Source organism: Antechinus flavipes, chromosome 1, assembly GCF_016432865.1.
Source record: "Antechinus flavipes isolate AdamAnt ecotype Samford, QLD, Australia chromosome 1, AdamAnt_v2, whole genome shotgun sequence".
In the NCBI taxonomy this organism is placed as follows: domain Eukaryota; kingdom Metazoa; phylum Chordata; class Mammalia; order Dasyuromorphia; family Dasyuridae; genus Antechinus; species Antechinus flavipes.
In genome coordinates, this window is record NC_067398.1 from 336,526,383 (window position 1) to 336,538,837 (window position 12,455).

Genomic DNA, 12,455 nt, shown 5'->3' on the forward strand with positions numbered 1-12,455 from the left:
AACATGTATGGGACTGCCTGCCATCTAGGGGAAGGGGGGTAGAAGGAAGAAAGGGAAAAGTTGGAACAGAAGTGATTGCAAGGGTCAATATTGAAAAATTATCCATGCTTATGTTCTGTCAATAAAAAGCTATAATAATAAAAAAAAGAGGCTCAGTTATTATATTTGTATTTCTAGTGCTTGGACACATAGGAGGCACTTAATAAATACTTGTGTATTGATTAATCATGTAATAAAACTTGCTACCAATAGAAGATATAGAAAAATGGAATGAGATTCCTGAGGAGGAATCTCGGGGGGGAGGGGGTAGTAGAGTGTCTTCAGATAAATGCTGAATAATCATTTTTCAGATATATTAAGAAAGGATTCTTGTTGAAGTAAAGGTTATGTTTCATAGAAAAAAAAAAAGAAAGGAAGAAAAGAAATGATGAGCAGGCTGATTTCAGAAAACCTGGAAAGACTTACATGAACTAATGCTGAATGAAGTGAGCAGAACCAAGAGGACATTGTACATAGTAACAACAGGGTTATGTGATGATCAACTGTGATGAACTTGGTTCTTCTCAGCACTGCTGTGATCCAAGAAAATTCTAATAAACTTAGGATGGAAAATGCCATTCATCTCCAGAGAAAGAACTATGGAAACTGAATGCAAATCAAAGTGTACTATTTCCTTCCTTCCTTCCTTTCCTTAATGCATTTGGGTTACACAGGTAGTAAATGTTAAGTGTCTGAGGCTGGATTTGAAATCAGGTCCTCTTGACTCTGGGGTCAATACTCTAGCTACTCCTGAAATATACTATTTTCAGTATTTTTTAATTTGTTTTTTTCTTCTTTGTGATTTTGTTCTGATTTTTCTTTCATAACTTGGCAATATGGAAATGTTTAAAATGATTTTACGTGTATAATCTATATCAGACTGCTTCCTACCTTGAAGAGGTGGGGAGAGCAGGGAGAGGGGGGAAATTTTGGAACTCAGTCTTACAAAAATGAAAGTTGAAAACTATCTTTACATGTATTTGGAAAAATAAAATGCTATTGAAAATTTTTAAAAGGAATTGTTTCCCTGGATGATGATGAGGGCTGAACTAGAAGCAAAACTAGTGGTCTGAGAAGGCAAAGCAAAGGGAAAGATGGAGGGCATCCTAACAGTGGCAAGTCTTCCTGCTACCTGGCTAGCCTGGATGGGAAACCTAAGAAATTAAGTCAGTATTGAAGTATATCTGAGCAAGCTTTGAGCATTTATGTGAGAAATATGAAAAGGCAGCATGATATAGGGTTATCTTAGAATCTAGAAGGCCTTGCTTGATTAAGCTCCTATCTAGCTAGACTATGGGCACGTCATTTAACTTCTCAGTGTTCTCAGACAATGTCTCAAGACTCTAAGATACAGTCAGTCATGAAATATTTATTAAGTACAAGCTATGTTCTGGAACCTGTGTTAAATGCAAGAGATAGAAAGTAAGACAAAAATCCATCTCTGCTCAAGGATTTCACAGTCTAATTAGGGACATAATAGGCAGATAACTATGTATTCACAAAATATATGTATGATAAATTGGGGGTTGTTCAAAGGGAAGGCACCTAAGATTATGGGGTATTAGAAAAGACTTCTTCCAGAAGGTGGGAATTTAACTGAGAACTGAAGAAAACCAGCAGGAGGTAGAGATGAAATAAAAAGAATTCCAGACAGCTAATGAAAATGCTTGATCTTGAAATGGAGTATCATGTTCAAGGAACAACAAAGAAGGTTGGGGTCACTGGAACATAGATTACATGGCAGCAAGTAATATGTAAGAAGGAATATTGAATGGAAAGGGAAAGGATCAAGTTTTGAAGAGCTTTAAAAACCAAACAAAACATTTTTATATTTGATTCTGAAGGTACTAGGGAGTCACTGAACTTTACTGAAAGGGATAGGGTAATATGGTAACACTTTCACTTAAGGAAGTGGAGAATGAACTGAAGCAGGAAGAGAGTTGGGGGCACCAATCTGCAGGCTATAGCAATAATCCAAAAGTGAAGGGATGAGAGCCTGCACTAGGATGGTGATGGTGTCAGAGGAGAGAGAGGGAAGTATGTAGTAGAGATGTTATGGAAGTAAAAATCAATAGGGCTTAGAAACAGATTGGATATAGAGGAGGTGAGTGATAGTTGAGAATGAAGCCTATATTTTGAGCCACAGGGATTGATAACATAGTTGTGCAATAAACTGGGAAAATATTTTTTACAGTCAAAGGTTCTGATAAACCTTGCTGAAATATACAGAGAATTGACTCTATAAGAAATCAAGCCATTCTCCAATTGATAAATGGTCAAAGGATATGAACAGACAATTCTCAGGCGAAGAAATTGAAACTATTTATAGACATATGAAAATATGCTCCAAATCATTATTAATCAGAGAAATGCAAATTAAGACAACTCTGAGATACCACTACACACCTGTCAGATTGGCTAGAATGACAGGGCAAGATAATGCAGAATGTTGGAGGGGATGTGGGAAAACAGGGACACTGATACATTGTTGGTGGAATTGTGAACACATCCAGCCATTCTGGAGAGCAATTTGGAACTATGCTCAAAAAGTTATCAAACTGTGCATGCCCTTTGATCCAGCAGTGTTACTACTGGGCTTATACCCCAAAGAGATACTAAAGAAGGGAAAGGGACCTGTATGTGCCAAAATGTTTGTGGCAGCCCTGTTTGTAGTAGCTAGAAGCTGGAAAATGAATGGATGCCCATCAATTGGAAAATGGTTGAGTAAATTGTGGTATCTGAACGTTATGGAATATTATTGTTCTGTAAGAAATGACCAGCAGGATGAATACAGAGAGGACTGGCGAGAGTTACATGAACTGATGCTAAGTGAAATGAGCAAAACCAGAAGATCATTATATACCTCAACAATGATTCTGTTTGAGGATGTATTCTGATGGAAGTGGATCTCTTCGATAAAGAGAGCTAATTCAGTTTCAATTGATCAGGGATGGACAGAAGCAGCTACACCCAAAGAAAGAATACTGGGAAATGAATATAAACTGCTTGCATTTTTGTTTTTATTCCCGGGTTATTTATACCTTCTGAATCCAATTCTCCCCAACAAGAGAACTGTTCGCTTCTTTACACATATATTGTATCTAGGATATACTGTAACCTATTTAACATGTAAAGGATGGCTTGCCATCTTGGGGAGGGGATGGAGGGAGGGAGGGGAAAAATCGGAACAGAAATGAGTGCAAGGTATAATGCTGTAAAAAATTACCCTGGCATGGGTTCTGTCAATAAAAAGTTATTTTAAAAAAAAAGATAACATAGTTGTGCCCTCAACAGTAATAAGGGAGTTAAGAAGGAAAAGTTTTTGGGGAAAGATAATAAATTCAGTTTGAGACAGTTGAGATGTTAGTGGAATGTACATTCTGAGATGTCTCGTAGATGAAAATGGAAGGCTGGAGGTAAGAAGAGAGATTGGGACTGAATAGATTTGAAAATCATTTGCATAGAGACCAATAATTCAGTCTTTGAGAACTGATGAGAATATTGTGTGAAAATATTTAGAGAAAGAGCATCAGATCAGAGGTCAGAGCCTTGGGAGACACTATTACAGTGACTTGGATGAAGATCAACAAAAGAATAAGAAAGAGCAGTCAGGCAGATAGGAGGAGAACCGGGAGACTAGTATCATAAAAACCTGGAAAGAAGAGATTGGCAGTATTGATTGGCAGTGTTGGAAGCTACAGAAAGATCAAGAAGTAAGGGGATTTTTTTAAAGACCATTAGATTTAGCAATTAAGAGAGTGTTGGTGACTTTGGAAAGAGGTATTTCAGTTGAGTGAAGAGGTTAAAGAAATCAGACTGCAAAATCAAGAGAGTGAGAGGAAAGGTAATATAAGCTTCTATTGTGGATAGTTTTTCCAAGCATAATCATAAAAGGGAAAGATATGGGACAATTCCTAAGGGGGATGGACAAATAAGTAAGGGTTTTTGAGGATAGATGAGAGTGATATTTATAGGTAGTAGAGAAGGAACTAGTAGACAGGAAGATAGTGAAGATTAGTGAGAGTAGGAATTAACAGATGTCCTAGAGAAGATGGAACAGAATGAAATTTCCTGTATGTATAATGAAGTTTGCCTTGGCAAACACAAGGGCTACTACTTCATGTGAAATGGGCAAAGGATCAGATAGTAAAAGGAGAAATCTGAGTGATGTGAGATGGAAGGAAGAAGAGGGAGTTGCCCAGGGTCACACAACTAGGAAGTGTTAAATGTCTGGGATCAGATTTGAACTCAAGTTCTCTTGACTTCAGGGGTGGTGCTCTATCCACTGCGCTACTTAGCCACCCCAGAATGGTTGCTTTTTAATGAAATAAAGAGACAAAGCTTTCAGCTGGGAGAGTCAGAAGGAGAAATTTATAGGAGGTTTGAGTAAGGATCAAGAGGTTTGGAAAATATGCTATGGTGAGTGGGATTGTGTATCATTTAGGGAGGTGTATAAAGATTGTCTAATGCTGCGATGAAAATATAGTTGAAAATATGCTAAATTAATTTGTAATAAATCCAGCCAGCATGTTTTCATGATTTTCTCCAGCTTTGTCCAGGGAATTTGTATAGTGTTAATTTAAGTTCTCAATCCTGATGAAATTGTGTGAAAGGAAAAGGAATGAGAAGAGAAGATGGAGAACAAATGAGAATGAGAACTGTCTTACTAGATAGTTACTGACACAAGGTTAGCTTGATTAATGGGAGCTTGCTTTTTTTTCCAGTCAAGAAAAATACTAATTTCCAAGTTATTGAATATTCAGTCTTAAAAGTTTTAAAATAATATTTTGGCTTACAAACTTTTAGCCCCTAAAAAGATGTAATGCAATTCTAAAATGACAAAAATCAAGACAAAGTAGGAAACAATAGAATTTTTTTTCTTGATATTTTCTTCTTGATACATGATAAAAAAAAAAAAAAGAAAATTTGAGTAAGTGTTGTGAACAAAAAAGAGATTGTATACTTAATTTGTGTTTATGCAAGTGATTTTTTGTCATTTTAAATAATTCATCACAATTCAAAATATTTTTAAAAAGTATTGTTACATTTTGTTTTTGACATAATACTTTCCAACACTGAAATAACTTTGCCTTCAAAGCACATTATTCCTAAATAGTTTATTGGTTTCAATACAAAAACAGATTCATTGAAAAGTAACATAGTCATTGATCTCAAACAACTTATATTCTGGTGGGATTGAAGAGATGTATAAAGAAATATAATACTAATTAGGAAATTATTGAGTGCCTGGAAGAAATCAAAGTCAAAGTAGCTTGAAAGTTAGTTAACTTACCTGTTTAAATTACAAAATTGTGAATTTGATATGAGATTTGTGGATATATGGATTTGATCCACTGGATATTTGATAATGCTATATTATAAGTATAGAGAAAATATTGGTGGTAGTTTGTTTTGAAATACATGTCGTGGCAGAATAAAAGCTTATTTTCTAACATATAAAAATTGAGCTTCTAAATGCTTGAACAAAGAATTTGAAAAATTATATTATATTGGAAGATTATTCCTTTTAATTAGGTTTATGGAATTAAATTGCATGATTTATGTAATTTTTGTTTATATGTTTTAATAGGCAAATGAGGTGACGGACAGTGCTTATATGGGTTCAGAGAGCACTTATAGTGAATGTGAAACCTTCACAGATGAGGATACCAGTACACTGGTACAGCACGAAATGCACAATGAAGTAGAGACAGACAGTGCTATTGATTCTGCTGGTCACTCAGAGTGCCCAGATGTCATGGAAGAACCAGAGAATGGGCCACTTCTCCTCACACCTGACAAGTATGTATATAAAATTTCTACAAATTTTATGAATATTTTAAATAGTAAAACAGGTACATCGAGTATTTGGTATTAATAGCAAAATCTTATTTAATAAATAGGAGACTCATCAATTAAATTTACTTGGCAAGGAAGTTGTCACTAATTAATATGAAGAATCCCATGAAGTAACATATCTTACAGATCTCACTTACAGATAGTGGGTCCATACAAATAATTTAGTTTGTGGTTTCATGCTTTTTGCAAATATTGATTTATCTGAGACAAATGGTAATACTTTTCCTTCCACCCCAATTCCCATGATTTCTTTCAATTTTAATTTCTCCATAAGAGGAATTCAGACAACTATATATTAAGCACCTACTCTGTGCCAAGTATGAACTGTTTTTTGCTCTGGTGATTCCAAAAAATTGGTAGTTTTATGCATGAATTTTGTTGCTGGGAGGTCAAGAAGAAATGTAAGCAAAAAGAGAAACACCTTTTGGCTGTATTCTTACACTTATGATGAAAGGGAGAGATTTCAGTTCAGCAAATATTAAGTGCATTGTATAGACAGTGCACTGTGCCAGGCAATAAGAAACAAAAATGAAATAAAACAACATCTCTGCCCTCTAAGGATTTAACAATTCTATGTCAGTTGCTAACTTACTTCATTTCTGACACAGTCATAAAGTCCAAGACCTTTTATTTGGAGATGGGGATGTAGAGAAGTTTGCTGACTAGAGATAAAAGATGACTTTATTTATTTGCTGCAGTTAGTACAAGGAAAAACTATGGACCAAATAGTACCTTAGTGGCTAAGGGTTTACAACTTTGACATGCTAAGATGTCCCCTTCCTGCATTAGATTCTACCATTCCATATAGTGCAAATACTAACCCTCCTGGTAAGGTATAGCTAATTAATGTCTGGCACATTTGTGCTGTTTAGTGATTGCTTATTTGTTGATCAATGGATAGAGAGCCTATAGTATAAGTTATCTTGATTTTCTGTTAGAACTTGCTATCAAGAATCTAACCTTATATAAACAATGTGATCTTTATGTAACACATTGGAAGATTTGTAGGGACTATTAGGTTAATACTAGGGTCTTAAACCTTTTATTGAAATCCTGCTTTATGCCGCACTGTAGTATATAGGTGCTTCAGAGTTCCTTATGGCTATGCCAGGGATTTGTAAACTCTTGATAGGTCCTATAAAATTGAGAACGTCAAAAGGAGACTAGCAGTAGGAGTTTATCTACTGTTATTTAGTGAACCTTATTGGTCATGAGATGATTATTTTTAGATAGCATTTCATGATACTGAGATGTGGAGAAGTTGTGATCTGAATCAGTAGAAGGAACAGATTATAAATCTTTTTTTATAGATTCCTTTTTATTTCTTAATCATAACCTTAATTTTGCTGTGTAGCCAGACTTGTGGAGCAAAAAGGTTAATGTAATCCAAAAAGAATTGCCATAAATGGAAGCACAAGGATTGTAGGATAATTACAAGGACATAAGTGTAGAGCGCTGAACTTTAGAGAAGTATACTTGAAACAAGAATACTTACAACAAGATGTTTATTCAGTGGAATTGATGAGATGATGGTTCTTTAGTATACATATACTTAGTACTTAGCATGGTGATGTAATGGTTCTCTAGTTCACACATATGTAGTGTACTATAATGATGTAATTACAGTAAGGTATATAAGAGCTAAGAAGAACTGGAAGATAGACATTCTATCTTTGACCAGCCTCATGCTGGCTCTCCTGCCTCCTGCACTAAGACCAAGGCTGGTCCCGTGGTCCTCCAGAAAGCTAGCCCAAACATTATACATAAGGATACTCTCCCTATCTCCAGAGGAGTGTTTGGTGATTGAGACAAAAAACAAAATGAAAAAACAACAACAACAGTAACAACAACTTACAAAAAATTGTCCATAGTGAGCAATAGTGATCTTTTTGCTGGTTTTGCCAACTCAGGATATGAAGTACTCCATGGCTTCTATGATGTTCTTACCTTGCTTCACCTGGTCAAAAATCACAGGCTTGCCAACCAACCAATTAGTTGTAACTGTACAGAGGAAAAACAATGAGCCATTTCTTTTGGACACAGTATTTGCAGTGGATCAGACGATCAGGTCTTATGTGCTCCAGGATGAAGTTCTCACAAACAAATTTCTTCCCATAGGTGAACTTGCCAACAATGCTATTATGGTATGTGAAGTCATAAGCTTGACATTTGAATCCAGGAATGATTTTGAAAAAGCATGCTCCTTTGTAACCGTAGCCCTTCTTTCCATTACTATGAGCTTGGAAATTTGGAACACTGTCTACAATTAGCTGAAAAGTATCTCAGTCCAGAGGTTCATTATTGATGGTGATGATGAAAAACACAGTGAGGTTGGCCATGGCCATGGATAACTAAGCTGGAGGATGGGGGTGACACCAGAGGTAATGGATTTAGAGTCCATTTCTGCTAGAATGAGCAAAACTGAGGGCTTCCACTAAAGACATCTGCAAAGCTTGGAATTATAGTAGAGAGTAGGGTACAGTGGAAAGAGTACCAAATTCAGTTAAAAAGAACCTCCTTTTAAGTCCAAGCTCTTCTTGTTCTACTTTGTGATCTTGGTCAAGGCTCTTTTTTTTTTTTTTGGAAGCCTTAGTTTTCTTGTTCACAAAATGAGGGAAGCCATGCTAGATGATCTCTAGCATCCCTTCATGTTTTAAATCTATGATCATTTGAACCACTAAAGTATAATCTTAAAATTATTAATTCATAGATGAAAATAATAGTTTAATGGAAAAGAAATTCCTTTGGAGAAAAAAGAAAGGTGAAGAAAGAAAAGGAAAATCTTTTTTTGCTTTTTAGTAAAAGTTAGAGTGCCATCTTGGCCTTCTTAGTTGGTGCTTCTTGGGAGCTATGCAATCTTCATGCAGCCCAAGAATGTTCTACAAGAATGTAACCAATTAATGGTCTTTAGATTACAAAATAAAATTAGTTGTGCTTTTCTTTCCTGAAAATATATAGCTTTATAATGATTAGTTCTCAGAATGTAATTACCCATTGAGCAAGACCACAAGAAAGTGCTGGTTTTAAATAAGGAAGCCATTAAAATATATGAGAATATTCTTCTTTTTCTTGGAGTCATCATCATAAAATCTTGTATTTCTGAAAACTAAACCTTAAAAGATATACTCTGTATTTTAAGTTGAATGGTGATCAGGAAGAAATATTTTTTTAGGGTGAGAGAAGAAATAAATACAACAAGGTAAAAAAACTGGTAAAGGTTTTGTCTTCTTGCATTGTAACTTTGCATTGTAATTTTCTAATTTATTATCTTTAAAGCACTTTAACAAAATTCTACAGCTCAAATACTCTTTGGATTAAATAATGGAATAGAATTAAGCAAATTATTTGTTAGAGACTTTGGGAGGGCAAAGACCCTGTCCTTCCTAAGTATAAATTTTCCCACATACCAATGAAATTCTTTTCATACATTAGGCACTATATGAAAAATGTTTATTGAATTCATTTGAAGAGAAAATGAAAGAAGAATCCCAGAATCTCAGAATAGGAAGTTACTCAGAAGATGAAAAGTTAGAAGAGATTTTTAAAAAGCCATTTGATCCAATCCATTCCTGAGGAAACCCCTTTATTCCTGAAAAGTGGTATCAGCCTCCTACTATCTTATTAAGATAGTAAAAGTTCCAAAATACAGTCATGAAAAATTTCTTCAAAAAGATAATCACTTTATGACAAAGAAGAACTAGAGATCATCATTGATCACAAAATAGAAAATTTTGATTATATCAAATTGAAAAGTTTTTGTACAAACAAAACTAATTCAGACAGGAATAGAAGGGAAGCAATAAACTGGGAAAACATTTTTACAGTCAAGGGTTCTGATAAAGGCCTCATTTCCAAAATATACAAAGAATTGGCTCTAATTTATACAAAATCAAGCCATTCTCCAATTGATAAATGGTCAAAGGATATGAACAGACAATTCTTAGACTAAGAAATTGAAATTATTTCTAAGCCATATGAAAAGATGCTCCAAGTCATTATTAAACAGAGAAATGCAAATTAAGACAGCTCTGAGATACCACTATCACCTGTCAGATTGGCTAGAATGACAAGGAAAGATAAAGTAGAATATTGGAGGGGAGATGGGAAAACTGGGACACATTGTTGGTAGAATTGTGAATATATCCAGCAATTCTAGAGAGCAATTGGAACTATGCTCAAAAAGTTATCAAACTATGCATACCCTTTGATCCAGCGGTGTTATTACTGGGCTTATATCCCAAAAAGATCTTAAAGAAGGGAAAGGGACCTATATGTGCAAGAATGTTTGTGGCAGCCCTCTTTGTAATGGCCAGAAACTGAAAACTGAATGGATGCCCCTCAATTGGAGAATGGCTGAATAAATTGTGGTATATGAATATTATGGAATATTATTGTTCTGTAAGAAATGACCAGCTGGATGATTTCAGAAAGGCCTGGAGAGACTTACATGAATTGATACTAAGTGAAATGAGCAGGACCAGGAGATCATTGTATACTTCAACAACAATACTATATGATGATCAATTCTGATGCATGTGGCCCTCTTCAACAATGAGATGAACCAAATCAGTTCCATTTGTTCAATAATGAATAGAATCAGCTATATCCAGTGAAAGAACTCTGGGGAATGAGTATGAACCACTATATAAAATTCCTGATCCCTCTATTTTTGCCTGCCTGCATTTTTTATTTCCTTCACAGGTTAATTGTACACTATTTCAAAGTCTGATTCTTTTTGTACAGCAAAATAACTGTATGAACATGTATACATATATTGTATTTAACATGTATTGGTCAACTTGCCATCTGGGGGAGAGGATGGGGAAAAGGAGGGGAAAAATTAGAACAAAAGGTTTTGCAAGTGTCAGTACATACATATATCTTGTAAATAAAAAGCTATAATAAAAAAAATTCACAAAATCTTTAAGAAAGACAAATGAGAATCTAAAAATAAAATTTAAATTCTGGTTTCATTTGACTCGAACAATCTTATAACATATGCCTCTGACTGTTTTTAAAGTAAATTTCAAAATTCAAATTTAAAGTCATTGATTTAAAGCTGGAAAGGACCTTAGATGTCATCCAATCCAGTCCCTTCATTTTATAGATGACTGAAATGACCATACAACAATAGTTATTCTGCAATTTTCTATTCTTTTTCACTTATTTCTTTTCTCCTCCATACCACACAGTTCTGATAAGCAGTGTTTTGTAGTATGATAGTATTAGTCCCTCTTTACAACTTTTCTTTTTTTTATCAGTCTCATCAGTCAATTTTAACAGATTCTTTTCACTTAATTATATGATCATGTAGGTTTTATTTTTCCTTTCTTTCAATTGCTTTTTGTTGTCGGAATATTTTTATATAATCAAATCCATTAGCTTTGTCTCCAATAATTTTTTGCATAAATAAAAATATCAATACTCTTAATAACTAAGACAAATATATTACTTCCTTTTTGTTCCAGTTTTCTAAGTTTTAAAAGTAAAAGGTTAGTATTTTTTAAAGCACTAAGGAAGAGAATCATTATTCCATAATAGTGACTGGAAAAACTGCATAGCTGTGTGTATGGCTTTAAAAAAAAAAAAAAAAAAGATTTGAATCTATACCTTATAAAAAACATATGCTATGTTAATCTCTAACTAAATCATTGATCTCTACCCATAAAATTTGTATTTATTGGTATATATTTTGTATTCAAAGCAGAATTGGCATCAAGGCTTGTCTCACTCACAGTGGCTGTGACCTGGGCAGCTAGTCAAATGCTGTCAGGCACATCTTTAAAAGAAGTTACAGAACAGCTATAGATCAATGTCTGTAGAAGGCATTTCCTCATCAGGACTTTGTTATGCTAATGAATCCAAAAGACTAGACCAAAAAAAAAAGTGTAGTTTCTTTCTATTATATGTGTACATATTGTTTTTACCACAATAAACCGTAAGATCCCTGAAGATTGGGCCTATTTCTATTTTTTTTTTAACATCCGCTTCTTCATCTTTAAGATGGGGATATCAGTATCTAGCCTCTAATGTCCAAGATCCTTTCCAGCTCTGAATTTTTTATTTTTTGGAGATAATTATGTAAAAGAAAGAAATAAAAATTCAAAGGTAGACAACTTTATTGACTTGGAAAGGAAGACCCAATCAAAAGCATTATTTTTTTTTTGCTTTTGTACTATATTAATTCATTTAGGCTTTTCATATCAAATGTTGAGTTTTATCTAAGAATTTATTCTTTATTTTACATGGTTATTTCATTATTTCTCATAGTAGTTACTGTTTATAATTGAAAATTTTGTAAAGGGGTCCTCACACTCAAAAAGATTGGGATACACACTGTATTACTAAATTCTCATTTGTACTGGAATGCTTTGAAAATTCTTTCCAAGAACTAGCATATTTCTAAAATACATGCTTAATCTTAAGATAAAGAAATAATATGGTTAAGTGGAGTTTTTTTCTCTGACCTTTGATGTTAAAAAGAAGCACTTTGTCCTTTTGTTAACATTGAAGACAGCACCTTATCAGATGTAATAGTATTTATCCATAGGTTGTTG

General features: G+C 34.2%; 1 protein-coding gene and 1 pseudogene across 2 annotated transcripts in view; one reads left to right on the forward strand and one right to left on the reverse strand.

Moving 5' to 3' along the window:
- RAB11FIP3 (RAB11 family interacting protein 3) overlaps nucleotides 1–12,455 on the forward strand; it is a 164,926-nt gene that overhangs the window by 102,348 nt on the left and 50,123 nt on the right. For both annotated transcript variants that reach the window (XM_051968944.1, XM_051968953.1), the window contains exon 4: nucleotides 5,630–5,841. In XM_051968944.1, the coding sequence (XP_051824904.1) occupies nucleotides 5,630–5,841 (212 nt within the window). The remainder of the gene's footprint in view (nucleotides 1–5,629; nucleotides 5,842–12,455) is intronic.
- On the reverse strand, nucleotides 7,387–8,538 carry LOC127542984 (peptidyl-prolyl cis-trans isomerase A-like; annotated as a pseudogene).